The 24459-nt window shown below is 40.7% G+C and overlaps 4 protein-coding genes across 6 annotated transcripts in view; 3 read left to right on the forward strand and 1 right to left on the reverse strand.

Moving 5' to 3' along the window:
* The window catches only part of ncor1 (nuclear receptor corepressor 1), a 62526-nt gene extending 60453 nt beyond the window's left edge, over positions 1–2073 (reverse strand). For all 3 annotated transcript variants that reach the window (XM_079248278.1, XM_079248277.1, XM_079248276.1), the window contains exon 1: positions 1955–2073. The gene's annotated coding sequence lies outside the window, so the exon portion shown is untranslated. The remainder of the gene's footprint in view (positions 1–1954) is intronic.
* A 731-nt stretch (positions 2074–2804) lies between these two features.
* Positions 2805–13474, forward strand: pigl (phosphatidylinositol glycan anchor biosynthesis, class L; the record flags this gene model as incomplete). Its single annotated transcript, XM_079247451.1, has 7 exons — positions 2805–2958; positions 3546–3645; positions 9780–9870; positions 10924–10991; positions 11834–11865; positions 12962–13095; positions 13346–13474. The coding sequence occupies 7 exons, from the start codon at positions 2805–2807 to the stop codon at positions 13472–13474; spliced, it is 708 nt and encodes a 235-aa protein (XP_079103577.1).
* Positions 13475–16994: 3520 nt separating this feature from the next.
* Positions 16995–19405, forward strand: LOC306761817 (polyubiquitin-C). The gene is made up of 2 exons (XM_079248111.1): positions 16995–17059; positions 17659–19405. Exon 2 carries the CDS (start codon positions 17667–17669, stop codon positions 19266–19268), a length of 1602 nt encoding a protein of 533 aa, XP_079104237.1. The 5' UTR covers positions 16995–17059; positions 17659–17666; the 3' UTR covers positions 19269–19405.
* Positions 19406–20617: 1212 nt separating this feature from the next.
* On the forward strand, positions 20618–22086 carry LOC306761906 (polyubiquitin-B). The gene is made up of 2 exons (XM_079248235.1): positions 20618–20709; positions 21350–22086. Exon 2 carries the CDS (start codon positions 21361–21363, stop codon positions 22048–22050), a length of 690 nt encoding a protein of 229 aa, XP_079104361.1. The 5' UTR covers positions 20618–20709; positions 21350–21360; the 3' UTR covers positions 22051–22086.
* Positions 22087–24459: the final 2373 nt, after the last annotated feature.

Below are 24459 nucleotides of genomic sequence, written 5' to 3' on the forward strand. Positions count from 1 at the left end.
CATCATCTTTTAGGTGTGTAAATGTATGTACTTTTGCTGTAATCTCTTTTTTACTCTTAGTTAGGTTTAAAGTAATACATGCTGTCACACCTACCCCACAGCCTAACTCCCATTCACAGAGCTACGAGTATAAAAGGCTCACTGGTACAAGCTTCAGTGTTTTGGCCATAAATGAACAACTTGGAGTACTGCAACATGAATTATGTTGTGATCCAGTGAAATTTCGTAACAATTCAACATTCAGGAGGGATTTGCTGGACCAACATGCACAGCAGCCAGATTTTAACCTGAAATCAAACTAAAACCATTGCAGGCGTGTGTGTATTTTCACCATGATCATATAAAGAGTAAACATTAAAAAAGAGTCAAAATGTATATAATTTGCTGAAATCTGCTACAAAATGGAGCAAGAAAATATAAATAAAAACAAACAGTTTTATATGTAAGTTGTAAACAGAAAAGGTGGAAAAACTAACAAACATAAATAACACAATTTTTAATTTGACATCAGGTTGCTTTTTACTAAGATAAATGACAAAAACAAACATCCAAACTATGCAAAGTCCTGCATGATGACATGCAACTGTACTGTTCTGCAAATCTTTTAAGGCATTTGTCAAATGATTGTTTTCAACTATCTTGATTAATTGTATTCTAGGTCTGAGAGATTTATATCATGACCTGAGCCTAAAATTTTTTTTGTTGTTGTTGTTTTTTTTGTATCTGCAGCACCTTTTGGCATCGAGTCAAACTACACAGAAACAAATCAGCTTAATGCAATCTGTCAAACCGAAAAAGGAAAAAATATTTACAAATGAATAAACACAAGAAAACTGCTAAGAGCAGCCTGGGGTGGGATGGGGGTGATACCAACCTAAAATACAGTGTTACAATAATAATAAATTTTAAAAACAAAACAAAACATTTCCCCCCCCCCTCCATCTGCACAGACATCGTATGAGTCTCTGTTGGGTTGATTTCCTTAAAGATTGGCAGGTTAGCTGAAGCTGATAGCAATGTTGAAAAGAAAAAGAAAAAACAAACACTGTGCATTTCCATTTAATACACTATTTATACCCCTACCCCATTACTGAAGGCAACGATGCGAACAGGATATTACAAATATGTCGGTACAAGATGTTATGTGACCTTACCATGACCCGTTACTCGTTTTTAAGTCTACTTTTGCAGCTCACTGGGCAACCCTTACTGTAGATGATCACTCATCGTCCATTTATAAAGTACAGTCTCCTTTCTGGTCCATTTCTTTATAAGTGCAACGTGAGGGCAGATGAAAGAAAACGTGGCTACCCGTACAGTCGCCCCTGGGTGTTCCCCTGCAAAAACCTCTCCTGCAGCAGTTTTCTTTTTAAATCAAGCATATTTTTAATAATAAAAACACCACAGTCTGTGCTTTTAATCATACACTGTATTGTGTAAGCTTTCACCATCTTATTGAGTTTTTTGTTTTCATTTTTATTTATTTATTTATATATTGTGGTAGTTATTGGGTACTGCTATTACACTGCCCCCCTCAATGATGTCTATGCAACAACTCGTGCCCTCAACCAGCCAGGAAGGTTCTGTGAAAACTGTGAAACTCCTGCTGCTGTGATGTTATTGTTGTCATTTAACACACTGTCATATAAACGCAACTGGATTTAAAGCGGATCTTTGGGGGGATGGGGATATTACCGAAACAGATAGCGCATCTGGAAATATGCACAATAAATACACGCAAACATAAAAGTCGGCGCTATTTTATCACATTATAGTGGTAAAGTGGCGGAAAGATGTTGCTGTTGTCGCTAACAGACTAACTGTCTGTATTTCACCTTTGAATTCTCAACCACGTCGCCATCTTGCAAGGCAGATTTTCAGCGTAGACCGAGTCGTTTAAATAGCGTGCTAATTAGACGTGCTGGAATCTTGTACATAAGCATTTTGTACTCACCGCATATCTGAAAAATATACATATGATGGGAACGGTATCCCTTGGCAGAAATCTCTGTAAATTGTGGATTGTAAATCCGCGGGTTGTGGGCTGTGAGCGACTGAGCAGACTAAAGGCTGCGCCGCATTTGTCGGTCGGTGTCCTAGCAGTGGAAAATTATTAGTCCCTTCACAAGTAAAACCATGATAATATTAGTTGCTCACTAACTACTTTTGTTCTTTAAAAACTTTAGTCCGTAAATTTAAAAAAATCACCCGAGTGATTATTTGTCTCTCTTATAAATGGTTTAAAAATGCTGATTAATATTTTTATATACCTGCAAGGACATTGCAGTGTGACCACTAAACCTTCCCCTTAAACACGGTAATGCTCCTGTGTTTATAATTTTCATTTTTCAAATAACTATAGTTCCTGTTCATTTAAGTATGATAGATTATAAAAATCTGACATTGTTTATTTAAAAAAATATCCCAAATCAGCTATTTTATGGTGCGACATCTAGTTCTTTTCTTAAATTCAGTAAAACTAAATAAATTACAATGAAAACGTTTAAATTATCAAGGATAATTATCAAGGATATTTTAAGTCATATTGGCGGGGATAAACATTTTCAACTGTTGTTTTGTTTTACATTTAATTTTTTTTTTTAACAGGGTAAGGATGCTGCATACATTTTTACACCTGGGACCATTTGTACCTCAGACTTTTGTCCCTACACGGACTGTTAGTGAGGACGGTCAAAATAATGTATGTTTACTTGCTTGTCTTCATATTTTTTTCCTATTTTACCTGGATAAAATGCATCTACTCTCGCCACCAGCAAACTTTGGCCAAGTCGTTGAAACAGTTAATGAATGCTACAGCAGACAAAGAAAGAAACGGCACCGTTGTCCGAGCCGTGATTGTAACCGCGCATCCGGATGATGAATGCATGTTCTTCGCACCAACCATCATTCGTCTCGTTGAATTAAATGTCAGCGTTCATCTGCTGTGCTTATCCGAAGGTACAGTGACAAAACACAGTTGTATTAATAATAACACCAGGACAACGTAAAGCTATTATTAAACCTTTTGCATGACGGCTGATCAAGTTGTGGTAGTTTCAGTCACAGGAAGCTGTTAGACAGAAAAAGTCCCTTCCTTCCTTTGTTCCTTACTCACTGATGATTCATTTTCATTATCAGCTCTATGTTGTTTCAGTGAGAGACTTGCTTGCTGATATCTTGCACCCTCTTTTGAAAATATTATGTATATGATGTGGAGTTTACAGTGGAATCGCACATTATGCGCTCAGGCAATAAAGTGATATCATTTATTAGTAAAAATTTCTGTTTTGGGAGTGGTATTTTTCCCATATAAAGCGAAGTTGATTAATATTAATTATAATATTAAAGTAGAAACAGGTTCAAATTAGACACTAAATTTTCAGAGATGAGAAGCTGTTTTGTATGACTATGAACAATCAAATTAACGTGATGTAATTCATCTATATTTTATCTTCATTCAATCTTAAACAGTATTATTAGACCGTTTTATTGATATGATTATCAAGAACTTTTACAGCCAAAGTTTTACTCCAAATATTATGCAGGTAACTACTACAACCAAGGACCTCAGCGTAGAGAAGAACTTCACCAGAGCTGTGCCGTGTTGGGAATACCGACCTCAAGAGTCACCATAATTGACCATAAGTAAGGAGCCACCTGCACCAAACATGTAACGTAGAAAGTGCTGTCTTTAAGCTGTTTAAAAGTACTGACATTTTTTTACCTTAATATTAATTTTTCTTGCCAAATATGCTAATTTATTTGTTGCCCAGTGTGTCCGTCATTGTAAGTTGAGGATACCTTTATATCGTAATACTATTTGAATAATTTTTCCCAAATTTTCTAAATAAAAATGTTTATGGAAATTACAACAAAATTTACATTAGCGCTCTTGAGTTTAGGAGTCAGGTTTCAGCATTTCTATCTCTTGGAGACAATCAGTCCCCAACCTTCTTTCCAGCATCTGACAGAACAATTAGAACTGGACACAAATCACACCCTTGCATTTTCCCTTCAGCATCTATCCTGACCTCATGCATTTTGACTGTATCACAAAGGAAACCAATGAGGAAGTAGTGTCAGGTCTGCTCCATGGGACACTATAAGGCTTAAAGATTCCAGACTGAGGTGCCAGCAGCTTAATGCTGCTACTCCACCGCATGACATTGCTGGTTTACATCTCAGAGGATTCTAAATTGACCATAGTTTTGAGTGTGAACATGCACAGTTATTTGCCAAGGGTGTTCTAAGCTATTCAGCTGACAGCTGGGATTGACTCCAGAGTCCCACTTCGATGAATAGAAAAGGAAGAAATTCAAGACTGACATAAATCTACATTTTATTTTAGTTATAACGTACAGCTATACATCTACTTATTTAGGTATCTTTGAAAAGAACAGTATTAGAAGTAAGAAATTATATTAAAAACACATTGTAAGCATCTTTTTGTATGTTTAATACACATTTTGATCAGCATTCAAATTTAAAGCCCCATCATACTGGAACAATTTACCAGTGTCAATTAGATCCATCACTTCTCAGCAAAGCTTTAGGACAGCTATAGTCAGAGCTATATTCAGATACTTACAAACAACTTGCTCTTGCTTCTGATATTGTTGTAATCTCCTTAACAATTTGCAATGGCCCATCACGATTGTTATTTAAATATGTATGTCCATGGATATACTGTACTTCTGATAAAAGTATTTTATTTTGCTTGTACCGAGCGTTGGGTTTATAGGGGCGATTAGAGAGCTTTGTCTAGTGTGAATGTTGTTATGTCTAAGTAAGGATTGTATTGTTTTCTGTGTCTGTGTTGAGGACCCTCTCGAAAACGAGATGAATCATCTCAAGGCTCTATCCTCTTAATAAATTTAAAATTTAAAATTTTACTGGGAAAAAAAAACAAAGTTGTTCTGTGACATTTGAATTTGGTCATAATGTTTACAACATTGTGCTGCCTGTAAGTCCTCAATCAGTTAGAGCATGTCTCAACCGATTGGTCAAAGTTAATGATTTTTACAAGGTTGCAACATGACACCATTGGCCTCTTTACAATGACAGATATTCATATAAACTTGTATGACCTAAATACAGTTGTCATTCATTACTACACTAAAGTGACTCAGTTTTCCTTGTTTGTTGTGATGGAATGGCTTTGTGCACATCTGTTTGTCAGTTTTAAAGGCTCACATGAAAGTACTCCAATCTTTGCAATCCACAATTTCCACATGAAAGTGAATGAGAAGAATTTCAGCTTTTTTTTTTGTTGTTGTTATTGTTGTTTTTTCTTACAATTACATGAATCCTTAGCTGTGAGGGATTTTCATAAAATTCTCCAGGAGCAGAAACATTGCCATAGATTTTTGATTGCAAATGACAGATGCAAAATTTCTCAGCTGATCAAACCTTCAGCTTCCCTTGAAAATGTTTGGAGTTTCTAAGAAGCTTGGTGTTGCCTCCATGTGAGAGTGAACATGCTGGCTCACCAGGAGAGCTGGATGAACTCTGACTCTAACCTGGAACTCACAGTAATAAGCTGGCCGCTTGCCCAGACTGTCTGCCCCAGAGACTGTTGCTTGTGAGCATGTGTTTAAACACACACACACACACGCACACACAAAGAATTCACCATTTTTATCATCCTGCGCACATAGAACATAGCTGAACTTTGATCTCAGAGCTGTCTGCACTTCTGCTGAACTGGAGCACAGCCCATTTTCCCTTTCTATGTATTCTGTTGTTTGCCCGCAACACACACCTAATCAGCACTTTGAGGGGCCTCACACACTCACAACCAAGCTGTCTCTCTCCCCTCCGTTTTCCATCCCTCTTCCTCCTCCCCGTGTCCATGTCTGCTTGAGCCAACTGCCAAGGACTGTGGGATACATTTTGGCAACGCTCTAAGCGCTGCTAATGTAGGTCATTCTGAACTGTTTTTCTCTTTGTGTGCTGTACATGGCTAGCTGTGCTTTAGCTTTGCTCATAACCATCGTCCGTTCAAGTCTGTCCCTGACTTTTCATACTTATAAGTATTATGTTTTGTCCACAAAGACAGACAAAGGAGGACGGCAACTTTTTTGGTTCAGCTTTCATTTTTAGAACCGAACTGATCAGAACTGTGTTTTAGACATAATAAGCATAAGAGACTACATTATATTAGTAAATCCAACATGGGCTCCCACATCCAGTTCCATTCCAAGCTTACTGGTGTAATAACAGGACTATATTTAAATAAAGCCATACAGCATAGCTCTGAGGTCCTTTTGTTACCGTCGCATTAAAAGTAGCTCAGTTTCGTTTAACTTTTATCATTTCATACCACTATAATCCCATATTTTCTCACTGACAGCTGCTGTGATTATTGTCTTAAGTACTGGGTTTGGGTTCTACGCTTTAAAGCTTTACTGCGCTCAGCCGTGTGAAGCTGGAAAACAATGCTCCTGTAATCTTTGGGAGTTTGAACACAGAGTTTTATGGATAACGGGTTGGGCTGCAGTGACTGGGAGGTGAGTGTTGCTATACACCCTGGTTACAGCTCTGATCTCTTGCCAAATTTCCACTGTTTAGGAGGCTTTTTAGTGAAGTCATCAAACATAATGTTGAGCCTCGAACAAACACTGTTGCTGTGAGGCTGAACGCCTTGGCTTGAGAGCGGAGCTTTTCTGTGTGATGCTATCAAACGACAAAACCCGGAGCAGATGCTCAAGAGTTTGTGGGTTGAAAAATATTTTGAACATTCAAGCTCTAAGTGAAGCTGATGCTGCGCCATGAAAAGTCAGCCTCTCTCTGAGCTGTCAAAATGAATGTTAGCATGCAGTCTTTGCAGAGTTTCTTGTTGGTCGGGGTTGTGTCATGCGCTCGGTGAGGATTTTGTCTCATGATGACAGATCTGGATGAGACTCACTCACGCAGCTATAAACGGGGGGGGGGTTCTCCAAGATGGCGAGAATAACACGTGAATTCTCTTTTCTTAATCAGATTTTCCCTGAAATGCTCACTGAATAGGACAGCTGTGTTGACAGTATCTGGGGCCACCGGTGCACGTTGAAGCCTTTGTGTTCAAACTCGATCTGAGCACGCTCTGCTGCTTCTCCACTTGCTCGGGTTTGACCCCTCTCTGCTCCCAGGACTCATTATAGCTGCTCACTGCACAAATCCAACCATTCCACTTCTTCGCCGCATCGTCCATCACTGAAGCACAGTTCTGTTTGTTCTGTCTGACTTTGTTGCTCTGCACTGTTTGCATACTTTATATTTACTCCGGAATCATCTCAAGCAAGTAAATCACAATTTAAAAGCTTTCGTTTTAAACTGGATTTGTGTAAATCTCTCCAGGGAAGGAAACATGGCACGCAGTTTTCTGGACAAGACTGCAGTTTAAATATACATTGATCAGTGGTAAAAATTGCCCACTCTGATTTATACTCGCATGGCAGGGGTGCAGTACACTGTGGTGAGATGTTCCAGCCCTGCTGCTGACCTCTGGCTGTGCTTTCAGTCTAGATACATTTGTCAGCGCCGTAAACAGTTGCTTTTCCATTCCCTGAGTCTTCCAGCCAGTAATGGTCTGTACTTTTGTCACATTAGTGTGCTCTTTTTCTGGACAACTTGCTCAAAACAACTCAAAACAACACCATTGTTTCCACGGTTAACAACATTATTCCATTTATCACCTCAACATGTGTGAATTGTGTCAAGACCTGCGGCTACAAATGCCTTGTTAAATAATGGACCGTGTGTCCGATGCCGTTGCTGCTATATGTTACAACTGTGTTGTTATAGCAGGAGGTTCTTGTGGGCGCACTGTCGGCGTGCGGTGGCATCTCAGCCGTTCCCAGCAGGACATACGATCTGATCGTGTGGACAGAAATCTGGCAGTTTCACAGGCCAGCAGTCCATGTGACCAGACTAAACAAGTCATCTCTAACACACACACACGTGCACGCACGCACATTCACAGAATCGTTTTACTGGGCCAAAGTTCAACAACTGCATGCAGATGCCTGCAAGCAATTAGATATCTACATGCAAAGCTACAAAGAGGAGCAGGGGAGGTTACTTCAGGACATTTTGCTCTGTTGCCATGGTGAAGCTGACACTCAGCTTGCATCCAGCTCAAGAAAGGTCAGGTGTCTTCTATCTTTTGTTCATTTTTCTTTTTTTTTTTTTTCTGCCCCTCCCTGCTGCCCTTGTGCAGGCTTCTGCTTAGTTACGGTTGTCAAGCTGCGAGGCAAAACATGTAAAATGATAAATGACCTAATTCAGCATCAAGAAAAGGAATGTGGTGGGAACTCAGATGTGATGATAATAAAGTATTCATGTAACCTTTTTTTTTTTTTTTTTTTTTTTTTTTTTTTTTTTTTTACTGAATCTTCTCGAACACTTCTGGCTGTTTTTTTTAGAAACAGAAAAGTTTATATTTGGAGCAATAAATTCAGACATCAAGAAACTATTTGGATAATTAGGGCATCTAATTTAGGTTTGGATTAAATGTATTTCAAGAGTGCTACACCTCTCCAGACACACACAGACACAAGCACACACACACACACACACGTGCACAGTCTGTATTATATGTAGGTCACTGGTATCAAAGTGTCAGAGCAGCGCATTCACTCCATGACAGACAGTTTTCAACTATCTCCCCCTCCTCCCTGTGACACTCTCAACCTCACTAACCCCACCTTCCATACCCGTCCACCCAAAGCCTGACCCTCGCATCACAGGCAGGCGGTAGATTTGTGATCTAATCCATCACTTCCCTCAACTAGCTCAACTGTCCTGGCTCATTGTTAGCAGCACAAGGGGATGGAGCCAACTGCTGACACATTGTCACACCTACCCACCCCCTCACACACTTTGTGCACTCGTGCAAGCGGAGCTGCAACCAACAATAAATATGCTGATTATTTCCTCGGTTAACTGTTTAGTCTATAAAACTGCAGTGAGAAACAAAGACTTTCAGTGTAACCTAACATTTCACGTTTTCTATATAGACCACAGCCAGATCTTGAAATGAGGACAAGCATTATACTTTAAAGTGTTTTTTTTTTACAGTTAATCATCATAATAAGCATGCATGATGCGAGCTCGGTCACACATTCCATACAACCCATTCGCTTGCCTTACTCAACAGTCCCTCGTCTCTCTTATCTCTTAGTTTCTTTTTGAAATCTGGACTCTTTTGCACAGATATGGGCTTCCTTTTTAGGTGTTCATCAACATAAAGCAGAGAAATGAACACTGGATTCACTCCGTTGTTCATGCAGCCCTCAGGGCTTTCTGTGAACCTTGTCAGCCATATTCAAATCCAAGTCAGAGTTGTTGTTTTTTTCTTTTTCTCTTCTCTCTTTGTATGGTTTCTCCTGAGTCTAAGAGGGGTTGAGAAAACCATAGAAAGCCATACTTATTACTGTACTTCTGGAGCAGAAACAGGGGGCATTTGCATGTTTAGTAGGCAACGGAGAAGGGGCTGGCCAAGTGTGATGTTTGATGTATGCTTTGTGTTGCCTCCAGGCTGTTGTTTCAGATGAAAGCGAAGCTCCTGGCCTTTCCGACCCTTCACCTTTGCACTTCCCCACGCTTCTTCCATCTTTGCACCCAACAAAAGCCTTCTTTTTCTGAAGCAACAGTGAATTTGACCTGTGTGCAAAGAAAAACGTGATGCTTGGGACAGGAATAAGCCAACTGTGTGATTAGACAGAACAGCATCAAAGTAAATCACAGATGCATTATTAACTTGGTGAATAAGCAGAGTTGTTTGTTTTTTCTTCTAGAAGCCTTCCAGATGATCCCAAAGCCGAGTGGAGCATTTCTTTGGTCTCTTCTGTAATCGGGAAGCACATAAGAGCGAACTCCTTCAACATGGTATGTACTGCTCTGTCTATTCGAAGCGGCGGCTTTTTCTGTCACTTCCTGTTTGCTGTGAACACACAATGTCCCTGTTCTGCGTAACTCTCTTACGTTTTGTTTTGGCTATATGTTTTTTGGCACCACCGCTTCCTTGTTCAGTATCCCAAGTTTGACTGTGGTCTGTGTAATAATACCTCTCAGCCTCCATCTTGTTTACTTGAAGCCACACAGCATTTTTAGCTTCTTGAAAAAAAACAGAGGAAATGGCCTCTGCTGCAGCAGAAAGTTTGAATTCAATTTCAGTGTTTACACAGAGATGCTTATCAGTCCCAGTCCAGTTCCGTGCTGTTAACTAATGGGAATGTGGCAAATTTAGGTCTTTTTTTTTTTTTTTTTTTTTTCTTGCTTCCTTTTTGCTTCTGGTCTGTCTCAACAGGGACAAAACTAATCTTTGCTCTTACGAAAGGAAGAACAACAGAAGTAGCAACAACAACAGAAATAGGGGGTCACTTGTAGAGCGGTATACTTTGGTCTTTCCCTCTTTAAGCTGCTGATCTCCCTTTGTTATCTAAGACGACAAACAAACGCGCCGTCTCCTCCCATCCTGTTGAGCTCGGACACAAAAACTACCTCTAATCCAAAAGTAGGCTAGAGAGTTACGTTAGTCACACCCAGCGAGTTCAGTTTTCAGGATGTTTCTTCTTCCTTTTCCTTCTGTTTTCCACAAAAAGAAACTTTAGGTTCACAAGTTACATGTGAGCTATAAGGAGGTGCTGGGAGCTTCAACTTAGCAAAGACTGGAGCACACCTGAGCTCTGGTCACAGTCTCTCTTCTCCCTTTGACCTATATATTTTAGCTCAACTTGTTTCCTCCAGTGTGCAAGCATGCTCACAGACAAAAAAAGCTCTTGGTTGTCGGCTTGCCGTTCCGCTCACAGTCACACACACAAACAATCTACCACCAGCCCCAAATCATTCTGTTTTTACTGCCTTGGTTTACTTCCACTTTCTTTTAGACAGCTAGATTCTGTGTTTTAACCCACACAATGAGGTGTTTTGTTGTTTCAGGTGCTAACCTTTGACGGAAGCGGAGTGAGTGGCCATGCCAATCACACAGCTATCCATAAAGCTGTCAGGTACAAACTGGATTTGATGGTTTTTGGCATGAACCCCCCCCCCTTTCTTTCTTAAAGATGCTGTCCTCTGGGGTTTTGTGCAGCTGAAACACCAAAAACAGTCCACTCCGCAATCATAAAACACTCGAGGAAAATGCAGAGCACTTGGACTCACAACAGCAACCATCTCTCCAAACGCTTCCCCCACATAGACGCACACACACATATACACATCATGTTTTTCAGAACTGTTCTGTTACATAGCTGAGAGGCCATCCAAACAGAGTCGTCAGATGCGTTGGTCTTGACTCCTACCGAGCGGCCGTAAATCTTCTCCGTGAAGTGGTTAGGAGGGAGGGCAGCTCTGGTCTGGAGGGCCCCGCCCAGAAAGTGAAATCAGGCTGTTGGTTTAAGGAAATGTGTTTTGCACCGAGAAGTCCAGTGCACTTAAATGCCTTCTGAGCAAGTAGCCATGTTTTTCTCACAGCTTGCTTTCAGTCAGTCTGTGAGTTTCATCTGTTTATAAGATGTGAGTTCTCCAAATCACATCTCATGATTCCCATTAGGCTGGAAGCCCAGAGGGACTGTGTGCTCATTTCACACTGCTCTGCAGTGGGTTTTGTCAACAAGTCGTGCACGCTGAAGAAAACGTCTAACGATGTAAAGAGATAAATAATAAACAAACATCTGTATGTAAATGCACAGAGATGTCCGCAAAGTTGCTGTAATGTGAAATGAATTGTAGCCACACAACCCTGCCGATTTGAGTCCTGACTTTCCAACATGATGCTTGTCATTAGGACTTGACTTTTCAGTGAGTGACACTTCTTGTTTTTGTTGTTTTGTTTCCCCCCCAACCCCAGACATCTTGCCTCCACTGGAGAAATCCCTCACGGTAAGTTTGACAGAATGAAAACTTTTTAGGATGTTTTATGGTGGAAATGGCTTTTACTCCAAAAAGTAAAAATTCTCATGGAACCTTTTATTTATTTATTTTCCTCCAAACATTGCACATCTGCATTTTTACTGGGAGTCCACAACAGTTCTATAAACACCAGATCAGGGTCTTTTTGTGGATGTAGAGCGCCCTCTTCTGTTTAAACATTGTGCGTGACTGTGTTGTGGTCTGCTGATGCCAACTTGAAGCTAGTTAGAAATAAAAACATCAACTGCAATTAAAAGATTAAGTGCATTTGAAATCTATATGATGTTCCAGATGTTTATTGATAAAAAAGTCTTTTATTAATGGCAGAAGTTTACATCTGGCTGTCTTTGTCCTGGGATAATTCAGGTGTTTGGTTTTTTTTTTTTGCCTTTTTTATTTTCACTTTTGTTTTCTTGTTTTTTTTCCCTTTTTCTTCTTCTTTTATTTTCCTGTGTAATGTCTTGCTATGACACGGGAATTTGTTGGACGAACTGTAAAGGTAAATGAGGGTCGGTGCATGCAGCATGTCACAACAGGCTGATTTCTTTACGGGTTTGGTTAAAACAAACGTAGACAGTAGTATAAAAGCATGTAGTTAATAATAAAAGAGATGTGAACCGTTGCTGTTAAATGATAGGAAGACATAATGCCAACCCTGACGTCTTGGCAAACACAACCCGTGTTGCGCATGAAACAACGTTGACCTTCAAGGCTCTTTGCAACACTATTAATCTCATCGGTTTTTCCTACCAGGCACTTCTGCATCTTCTGTTTGAGCAGTTCTGCTGTTGGCTCCTGGCCCAGCGTTAAGCCTTGTGACCTGGCCGTACAAGCCTCCCTCCTAATTACAGCTTTAAAGTTAATGTGCTTCACAAAGTCCTGCTGCATGAAAATAATGAATAGAGACTGAAGCCTTCTGTCTCATTATGAGTCTGTGCTGATATGTTGTTTAAAATGCAAATTCACCAATCACGCATTCTTTACATGAACATGTTGAATAGTCATAAATCTGTCATGCATGTTTAACAACATGAACAGCTGACTAAGCCTCTGTCTTTACTTGCAGACTGCATGCTGCTCTCCCTGGTGACGGTTGGCCTTCTCAGGAAGTACATCTCCTTCCTGGAGCTTCCCCTCAGCTGGCTGCTGCCCTCACATATCTTCTGTATTATTGGCTCGCAGGGCTACAAGAAAGCCAAAGTAAGCCTCAGAGCGGACAGGTTTGCTGGCAAGACGCCTCACTGTCTGCTATTAAGAGAACGCACATGCTCGTAGCACAACGTAATAAGATTATATACAGCATATGTGGTAAAGAAGCAAGAGATAAAGATAATCAAAAACCAATTAAGGATAAAGTAAGGAGTCAAGGGCGGAAATTAAGAGTCATCAAGCTTTTCTGAAATGCACTTATAAGTTATATTAGCCACTAAATGCCGGCTTTTCTTTTCAGGCAGCTATGCTGTGTCATCGCACTCAACTTTTGTGGTTTCGATATCTCTACATCACATTCTCTCGATACATGTTTGTGAACACGTTTCACGTGATCCCACAGGGACCAAAGAATCTGAAGATCTACTAAAAGTTTGTCTCGTCCTGTTTTTGTTGTTGAATTTTCTGTCACAACTCCGTGAAGTCTCTTTACACTGGGAAAGATTCAGCAGCTGCTCACAGACTTCTCTGTGCACTTTCCATGGCCAAAGCTGACAACATTTTAAAGCAATTAGTGTCTTTTTTTTTTTTTAGTACAGAAGCATCTTTATTCTGTTAAGTCGTAACACTGTATACAACAGAACTGACAGTTTTGAGATTTTTTTAATGCTGTTTTTATCATTAATAAAAGTTTGATTCTTATTTTCCTGTTGTGTTATTTTTCCTCTCCAGGTTTAGACATGTCTCTTATGCTCTTGTGAGCTTGCATGCTTTCCTCCCACTTCTCTCCATCAAACGCCTCCACTGTGATACTCTGAACAGTACCTGGATCCAGACAATGCGGGGCAACACCTAGGGAGGAAACAGTCACATAAAAGCCCGTTCTTTGATTCATATCACAGCTTCGGAAAAGTCAATTGTCTTCCACATATTTTAGTGACAACCTGGTTTTACTGGCCGAGTAAGGTCACTTAAGTTTCATGATGTAGTCATGATGATATAACAAACATCTCCTATTGCGTACATGACATGTCTTGTTTTCAACAAATGCAGCAAAAGCAGAGCATTAAAGAGCAAACCGGCCTAGTTAGCTTGGAATGAACACAATCTACAACATATGAGATCAGTGTGTCTTGTTTTGTGTCAGTACCCAGGAGGGGTCATACCGTATCCATCAGGGTTGGAGCGTGGTGTGTAGAAACTTTGAACACCGCAGGTTTTACAGAAGGTGTGTTGAGCAACGTGAGTGTTGAAAGAGTATGTTGTCAGATTATCAAACCCCTGAGGAGAAAAATTATGTAAATGACCTTCTGCTCTTTAATTAAATTGTGTAGAGGAATGACTTTAAAGCAGGAGTCCTTACCTGTAATAGTGTAAAATGAGTTTTGGGAACAATAAAATGATGGTTTTGCTTTTTTAAGCAAATGCTGCAACTGAGGAAAGAGAAAATGTGTTTTTAATTTCCTTTAAGAAGAAACACAGGCAGCTACATCAGAAAACATGTAAATATGTGTAGCGACACTGAGCTAACTGTGAATGCTAATTTAAGCCCACTGATCTGCAGTACGAGGGATATATTTAGCCCCAATTAGCTTTTTTTGTTCCTTCGCTTTTTGTTTAGCCCCCTTTTTCTAAAATAAAATAAAGTTACTGTGTTTTAGACACATTGTCATATCTGTAAAAGTTCTGCTAGCTCTGTTTTTTACCACCAACATTGATTTACAGTTTATTACCATCCATTTTTAACAGAACTTATAAAAGATGGTGTTCATGTCTGCTTAAAGGTAAATGGGGCCATGTAAAATCTAATCTTGTGCCTCCATATTTGGCAAGTTCATTATGGCCGTGTGCATCACCAAAAAGTCAAAGGGCACCCCACCTCATATGGTTAGTCAATCAGAAGATAAAACATTAGTATTTAACATCCCTAATCTTGGTATCTTGGTGTCAATAAGCCATACTTGCAATGAAAAACATGGAGATTAGGAGAGCTCCAGACTTCAAATCTAACAGCCCCACAGTGGCATCCGCCTGAATGTTTCACAAGCTCCATTCTGTATATGTACAATTAAAACACATCAAGATAAATGCATATGTTCAGATTTCAGTTCTTTTGAAATCGTCATTTCTTTCTGTCATGTCACGTAAAAGATCTGGTTTGTAATTACCCAAAGTTCAGCTGAAACCTGAGTTATGTGTTTTTTGCCAAACCTGTTCGCCTGGAGCTTGATGTCCCTCTCAAGACGTTCCAACTATCCTGTTAAAGGAAACAAGCTTGATCAAAGGTCATCACTGAGTAATTGTCACCTTTCCTCTGAGCTATGACTTTGACTTGTCATAACTGCTGACGTGTCTCTGAATATCAGAGACTGAAAGTCAACATCAGGTTGGTTTTCCCAGGTGGTGAACACTTTCAGCTCATTTACTAATGTCAGTTTCTCAAGTACTCTACAGACCTTTTACACAGTCTATAGCCAGAACTGTTTCCTGTTTGATAAGTGCTTTTCCTGGAACACTAACTTCATAATGGCCAATAATTATTCCCAGCAAGAGGCAGAGCAAAGTACATCAGACTTGCACAAACACATTCCTCAGAGGTTGAACTAGATCAGCCAGCTCTCTGTTGGAAAACACTGGCTCGGTGTATCACGGGTTCGGTGTCATATGATAGACTGCTGCATGGGTGTGGTAGACTGTGACCCAAATACATACCTAAGGCCTCTTAGAGCTGTATCATATCTGTGACCCAAAAATAGAAACCAAGGAGGTTGCAGACCCCCATGTATGCTTTTGCTCTTTGGTTTAACATGTACAGTTATGTCTAATGATAGAACTTATAAGTCAGCATTGATCACAGTGAGAAAGCTAAAGTGTCAGGTGGCATCTCATTGCATTCACCTTATGAAAGTTTGTGCTGATGTCATGCCAGAAATAGTTAGATTCGTGCTTGAATGGCTGAGAATCAAACAGATTTCCTCTAATTGCAATTATAAAAGTACATTATCTGCTAAATGATTAACAATGAATTTAGAGAAACATTTATATAACTGTCAGAGCCCTTTCAGCTGAAGCTAAAAAGAAAAAAAAGAAAGAAAAAAAAAACCAACATGGCTGCCAGGCAAGGTTTGAGTATTTGTCCTGGTAGAAAACAAAATGTTCATGATTACATCCGAATAATGTTTCGCTGTTAAATTTTGTCACTCACTTAAGAATAGTTAGTTTTGTAAATGAGATAGCGTTTGCCTGACTAAACATGCCCTGCTTTCACAACAACAGCTGATGGCAAATTAAACAAGCACGTTTCAATATGTTCAGACACGACTGATCAACAACATTCCTGCTGGCTCGTCTTTCTTGCTTGCCAGTAAAAAAAAGTGCTAAGTCATTCACACTTGATACATATCGCTGTAATAACTGTTTGAGGTTCTGAATTTTATAAGAATGACAACCTACACAGGTGAAGTAAAGGTTTTATCGATACCGAATGACAACGTATATAGGCCACGTGTCATTCTTTGATTAGTTTGTGCTATATTCATAATCGTGAATATAACTTAGTCATCAACCATTACTTACTGTAACTCAGCAACCAATCGCTGGTCAAACAAACAACCACGACATCCAATCAGAAGCTTGGAGACGTTTCCTTGTTGCTGTGAAGGTTCTGGCAAATTCTGGAGCATAGGTCGTTGTGTAGTGAGATATTATTCCGCCACGGAAATGAAAGAATAATGTCGATGCAAAGCATACCGCTTTTTATAGTATGTTCATGTTTTAAAATAAATAATCGATATATGAATTAAATATCATTGTATAAAATTCCATAATTTCGAATTAAAGCAAAGAATTCTTCACGTAAGGAACTACTTTTTTTTAATGCGGACTGACATCAGGAGATGACGTATGAACTGGGTATATAAGACATTGTAGTCGACACTTCCCCAGAAGTATTCAGTTGAAACTGAGTTCGTCAAGTAGATCGCCGAGAATAAACGTTGTACTGCGCAACATAATCGTAAGTTCATTCGTTTTCTTATTCAATATAAATTGATATGTTATCACGATATACACGCAATGTCTTAGAGCTCTTTTTGGTTCGTACAAATGTGTTATACATTAAGGAATACCCTTATTAAACGGTAGTTGAATTATAGCGCTTTAGATTTTGTACAGTTTTGTTCAAATTTAAATCGATATTGTAGAGTTAAATCTTGAATGTGTTGTCAATGTATATAAAGCGCGATGTGATGACAGCAATGACTCGACATGTCTGGTATCGGCCATTAGCGGGAAAGGCTGACGAACAAAGGGAAGGTCAGCTGGATCTCAAAATGGCGCTCCGTCTGTAATGGCTGCTGAGCTGCCGCTAGTTTATAGCCTCAGAAATATATTTTTAATTATGTCTTAGACGAATCTGGATGTTAACATTATTTTACTTGTATTTTTTTTAATGATCTTATGTTTAGTGTTGCGTCTTGATGCAATATATTCAGTTCTGACTTCTCTCCAAATCAGTTTCTGTGACAACAGCATTTCTGTTCATCAGAAAACATCAGTTGGTAAATGAATTTTTTTGCTTTCTTTTTCTTTTTTTTTAAATTTAAATCGGATTAGGTGCAGACATGCAGATCTTTGTGAAAACCCTCACTGGCAAGACCATCACCCTTGAGGTTGAGCCCAGTGACACAATTGAGAACGTGAAGGCCAAGATCCAGGACAAGGAAGGCATTCCCCCTGACCAGCAGAGGCTGATCTTTGCTGGCAAGCAGCTTGAAGATGGCCGCACCCTCTCCGACTACAACATCCAGAAGGAATCCACCCTACACCTTGTCCTGCGTCTGAGGGGTGGCATGCAGATCTTTGTCAAGACCCTCACTGGCAAGACCATCACCCTTGAGGTTGAGCCCAGTGACACAATTGAGAACGTGAAGGCCAAGATCCAGGACAAGGAAGGCATTCCCCCTGACCAGCAGAGGCTGATCTTTGCTGGCAAGCAGCTTGAAGATGGCCGCACCCTCTCCGACTACAACATCCAGAAGGAGTCCACCCTCCACCTTGTCCTGCGTCTGAGGGGAGGCATGCAGATCTTTGTCAAGACCCTCACTGGCAAGACCATCACCCTTGAGGTTGAGCCCAGTGACACCATTGAGAACGTGAAGGCCAAGATCCAGGACAAGGAAGGCATTCCCCCTGATCAGCAGAGGCTGATCTTTGCTGGCAAGCAGCTTGAAGATGGCCGCACCCTGTCCGACTACAACATCCAGAAGGAGTCCACCCTCCACCTTGTCCTGCGTCTGAGGGGAGGCATGCAGATCTTTGTCAAGACCCTCACTGGCAAGACCATCACCCTTGAGGTTGAGCCCAGCGACACAATTGAGAACGTGAAGGCCAAGATCCAGGACAAGGAAGGCATTCCCCCTGATCAGCAGAGGCTGATCTTTGCTGGCAAGCAGCTTGAAGATGGCCGCACCCTCTCCGACTACAACATCCAGAAGGAGTCCACCCTCCACCTTGTCCTGCGTCTGAGGGGCGGCATGCAGATCTTTGTCAAGACCCTCACTGGCAAGACCATCACCCTTGAGGTTGAGCCCAGCGACACAATTGAGAACGTGAAGGCCAAGATCCAGGACAAGGAAGGCATTCCCCCTGACCAGCAGAGGCTGATCTTTGCTGGCAAGCAGCTTGAAGATGGCCGCACCCTCTCCGACTACAACATCCAGAAGGAATCCACCCTACACCTTGTCCTGCGTCTGAGGGGTGGCATGCAGATCTTTGTCAAGACCCTCACTGGCAAGACCATCACCCTTGAGGTTGAGCCCAGTGACACAATTGAGAACGTGAAGGCCAAGATCCAGGACAAGGAAGGCATTCCCCCTGACCAGCAGAGGCTGATCTTTGCTGGCAAGCAGCTTGAAGATGGCCGCACCCTGTCCGACTACAACATCCAGAAGGAGTCCACCCTCCACCTTGTCCTGCGTCTGAGGGGTGGCATGCAGATCTTTGTCAAGACCCTCACTGGCAAGACAATCACCCTTGAGGTTGAGCCCAGTGACACAATTGAGAACGTGAAGGCCAAGATCCAGGACAAGGAAGGCATTCCCCCTGATCAGCAGAGGCTGATCTTTGCTGGCAAGCAGCTTGAAGATGGCCGCACCCTCTCCGACTACAACATCCAGAAGGAGTCCACCCTCCACCTTGTCCTGCGTCTGAGGGGTGGGCAGTAAAAGTCCAAATTCCAAGTTTACCATGTTCCTCATGTTAACAAAAGATGTATGACTTACTCAAATATGAAGTTGTTACAGCAAATGTTTAAACCTCAGTGACCAAATTGATATTCATATCACTTAATAAAGATTAAACTGAACAATATTGTGTTTTTTTTTTGTTTTTTTTTTGTAGTTTCATATGAGCATTAGTTATCTACACATGAAAAATATGGAGCTGTATATTACAGGGGTTTTGTTATCACACTGGACATGAATTACTATTTAAATAAGTTTCAAGGTAAAATACTAGTTATGAGGTAAAACATTTTCTTAATGCTATTTACCTCAAATGGACAAATCCACATTAGTTTAAAATAACCATATTGAATATAAGATGGCAATCTGCTCTTGGCTGCTTTCCTGTCAATTTTGAGTGAGTAGTTTGACAGGTGAACTTAATTTGCTTGTGTCTAAACCAGTAATCTACTTTGTAACACCTACTGGTTTTGTCTATAAATTTGAAAATGAAATATCAGACAGGAACATGAGAGAATTATACCATGAGTGTAAAATACTTAGAAATAAAAGCATAACATGCTAGTACACATGACCTTTTAAAAAGTCCAAAGTGGTTACATGAAATTTACTCTATCCCAGAAGGAAATTTCAAGAGATTAAAGTTCATTTGAAGAGTTCAGGATAACAGCTGGTATAACAGAAATTAAGAAATAAGATGGAAGACTAGTCCTGGCATATTTTTTGATTGGGGGAAAAGGAAGGTTATACAAAAGGAACATTTACTTTTATACTCAGACCATATAGTCTTTTATACACACAGGACACTGACTCATTCATATATTGTGGTTTATGTTTTATGGTGTTATTGTAGCCCTTATCTGGGTGGCAATCCCTGACATTTAAATGCTAGCACGTGCATTTGTCTTGGGTCTTAATAGAATAATTCCATGTGCATTATGGATTACATGAGACCTGTACTGTGTTTTCCAATGTATTCAGAGCTAAACTGGCTGAATACTATAATAGTGTGTCAGGTGTTTATCCCTGAAAAACATGTATAGTCATGTATACATATCAAGAGATGATAGAGCAAATATTTTATTAAATGCAGCATCAGTATATACAGCTACACTAAAACATCGTTTCATGGTAAGCATAAATGTGATGAGTTTTAACCATAACTTGTATTTGTCAGTCTTGTAAAATTTATCATGTATTTTGTGTTCCGATTTTTTTTCTGGGTACTTCTTTTTACGCTAAAGCTTAGTGCCATACCGAGATAAGGAAAGACAAACTACACGCGAAATGTATGGGACTATTTTTGTTCGCGGACTAATACACTGCGATGGTGCATCTCCCATATAAATGATCCTGTTGCCCTGACGACCGTAGTCATTGGGAAGTGGAGGTGTTGTTTGTCTTCGAGTCGCTATAAGGAATTGTAAGTATGGTCTATTTGTTTTACATAAATTACAAGAAGTATGTACTGTTATCACCATTTATTTGTGCTCAGTTTTGTAGTACCTGTAGTTTCGGGTTTATTTTTGTATTTTACTTGGTTTTTAACAGTTATCGAACGTTATAAGAATAACAAGAAAGGGCAGCTTGGCTAGCAACCAGTAATTGGCTCGCAGTGTTTTTGGTCAAGTGGTTAAATATGTACGTTATTAGTAAAACTTACTGGTCTTGTTTATTATTCGTTCACACATTGAGGTGAAAGCTAACTAAACCGAGTAACAAATACGCCTACATTCTACCTTTTGTCGTCCATCGGGGTGTAACATTGGCTGGAAAAAAGCAGACAAACAACAATGGCTTTTGCTAAAATGGCGCTGGTACTAGAATCAGCGGCCTCATACTGGCGTTCATGATGATGATGATGATGATAATGGCGCAATGGGAAATATTTAAACACCAAATAATGTTTTCAACTGCTTTATATAACTGAATGGGAGCGATCTGAAATTAAAGAGAAAATAAGGATGGGATTTTTGTTGTGGATTGAACGAATCTGTTTGACTCTCCTTCAGTCTGTTATCTTTGTCATTTGTCAGTTCAAGTAACATAAAATTTCTCTTCAGGAGCTTCAAACATGCAGATCTTTGTAAAGACCCTCACTGGGAAAACCATCACCCTTGAGGTTGAACCCAGCGACACAATTGAAAACGTGAAGGCCAAGATCCAGGACAAGGAAGGAATTCCCCCTGACCAGCAGAGGCTGATCTTTGCTGGCAAGCAGCTTGAAGATGGCCGTACCCTGTCTGACTACAACATCCAGAAAGAATCCACCCTCCACCTTGTCTTGCGTCTGAGGGGCGGCATGCAAATATTCGTGAAAACCCTCACTGGAAAAACCATCACCCTAGAGGTTGAGCCCAGCGACACAATTGAGAACGTGAAGGCCAAGATCCAGGACAAGGAAGGCATTCCCCCTGACCAGCAGAGGCTGATCTTTGCTGGCAAGCAGCTTGAAGATGGCCGCACCCTCTCCGACTACAACATCCAGAAGGAATCCACCCTCCACCTTGTCCTGCGTCTGAGGGGTGGGATGCAGATCTTCGTCAAGACCCTCACTGGAAAAACCATCACCCTTGAGGTTGAACCCAGCGACACAATTGAGAACGTGAAGGCCAAGATCCAGGACAAGGAAGGCATTCCCCCTGACCAGCAGAGGCTGATCTTTGCTGGCAAGCAGCTTGAAGATGGCCGCACCCTGTCCGACTACAACATCCAGAAGGAATCCACCCTCCACCTTGTCCTGCGTCTGAGAGGTGGTCAATAAATTGTTTTTACATGACCTGACAGCTGAAACCCAATAAAAGTTAAGATTACAGTGAATTGGCGTCTTGTCTTTGCATGTCTAAAATATGGGGAAATAGAGCAGCTATTATAGAATTGACAATGAATTGTCATCTCATTAAAAAGGATGTTGGACAGCTGTATGATCATTAAAAAGGGGAGGGGGGATTATGGATTCGTATACAAAGTAAATGGTAATCAGCAATTGCTGTGTATATATCAGATATGATTGATTAAAAATAGGTTTATGGGAAACCTTGCAAAATGGAATGTAGATGATGCTGGAAAATAACCAATTGAGCCACTAGATGTCACTAGCTTACTGGTTATTCCTTTCATCCTGGTCCTATGGTACAAAAGCAATCCAACATTCAAGAGTGAGATTTGTGTCTGTAGTTAATTTGAGAACTATCTAATAAAGTCACATATCTAATATAGTGATGAAATGGCTCCATTTAGACAATGTTGTCCACTGGTGAGAGCTCTGGCTGTAGGTTGGTTAACCCCTACAGCTTAGACATGTCAGACCCTCAGCAGTGGAAGTAAAACATCTAGGAAAATGTGCAGCTAAGATGTCTAACACTACAGGTGGACATGGAGCTGGATCATCTGACAGACTTTCTACTCATCAAAGACAGGATGAGTTTGCTGAAAAAGAACAGAACAGCTCAGATTGACTCCATGACCTTGCATTGGAATAGGCATTATAGACATTGCATTGATCAAAAGAATACATGAAACTCAGTTTAATATGAATGAATGAAAAATAGTTTAATCCCCAAAGGTAAATTCAATATTGTAGTATATAATTTGAGGAGGTCTTGTTCCGGAGGCTGATGGCTGCTGGCAGGAATGATCTTCTGTTATCTTTCAGTCTTACATCAGACCTGAAGAAGCCTCTCACTGAACACGCTTTGTTGTTTCATCACTGTGTTGTGGAGAGGGTGTGAAGAATCCTCCATCTTCATCAGCTTGTGCAGCATTCTTCTTTGGACAATCAGCTGCAGCGACTCCAGAGTTACTCCAAGCACAGACCCAGCTTTCTTGATCAGTTGTTGATTCTCTTCAAGTCTCTGGTTCTGATGCTACTACCCCAGCAGATGCTGCAAAGCTGACTGCACTCTCCACAACAGACTTATAGAAGATATGCAACATCTTGGTGCAGATGTTAAACCATCTCAGCTTCCTTAAGAAGTAGTCTGCTCTGACCTTTCTTATAGATGTATTTGTTGCATGTTTGTTGTTGCATTTCCAGTCCAGTTTGATATCCAGCGGAACTCCAAATTACTTGTATTCCTCCACCACCTCCACTTCCTCTCCCAGGATGGAAACAGTGCTTTGTTTATTCTTGTTCCTCCTGAAGTCAACAATCATCTCTTTTGTTTTGTATTTAATGAGATGATTGTCACCGCACCATTTAACAAACTGACTGACCAGTTCTCTGTACTCTGCTTCTTGTCCATCACTGATACACCCATAACTGCAGAGTCATCAGAGTATTTCTGCAGATAACAGGACTCAGAGTTGTACTGGAAGTCTGAGGTGTACAGTGTGAAGAAGAATGGTGAGAGTACAGTTCCTTGTGGTGCACCAGTGCTGCTGACCTCCATCTCAGACACACAACCTTTCAGTCTCACAAACTGTGGTTTGTTTGTGAGGTAGTCATAGATCCAGGTGGTTCTGGATGTATTCACCTGGAATTTATGGAGCTTCTCACATAACAAAGCAGGCTGAATGGTATTAAAAGCACTTGAGAAATCCAAGAACATGACCCTCAGAGTGCTGCCTGAATGGTCCAGATGAGAGTGTGCTCTCTGGAGCAGGTACATGATGGCATCTTCTACCCCAAGTCTATTATGATATGCAAACTGTAATGGGTCCTGAAAGGTGTTTACTTGCTTGTTGAGGTGAGCCAGTAAGAGTCTCTCCAGGACTTTCATGATGTGAGACGTCAGGGCAACTGGTCTGTAGTCACTTGGTTCAGCTGGTTGTGTTTTTTTAGACACTGGAACAAGGCAGGAGGTTTTCCACAGCACTGGGACTCTATTTGGTCTCAGACTGGTGTTAAAAAGGTGCTGGAGAATCGGACATAGTTGTTTTGAGCAGGTCCTGAGAACTCTGGGACTGACACAATCTGGACCTGCAGCCTTGTTCTGGTTCAGTTTCTCAAGTTGCTTCATAACCTGATTGCAGGAGACAAACAAGGTGGAGGTCTGAGGGTGTCTTGATGTGGAGGGAGAGGAAGATGTGTTCTGCTCCATGACTGACCTGCAGGGTGACAGATTGGAGGCGTGACAGGAAAGCAGTGGGCTTATGGAGAGTGTGTGTTCTGTTGGGCTGGAGGTAGGTGGTGAACTGAACCTGTTGAAGAATATGTTCAGCTCATTTGCTC

This window comes from Telmatherina bonti, assembly GCF_933228915.1.
Source record: "Telmatherina bonti genome assembly, chromosome: 10".
Taxonomy (NCBI): Eukaryota; Metazoa; Chordata; class Actinopteri; order Atheriniformes; family Telmatherinidae; genus Telmatherina; species Telmatherina bonti.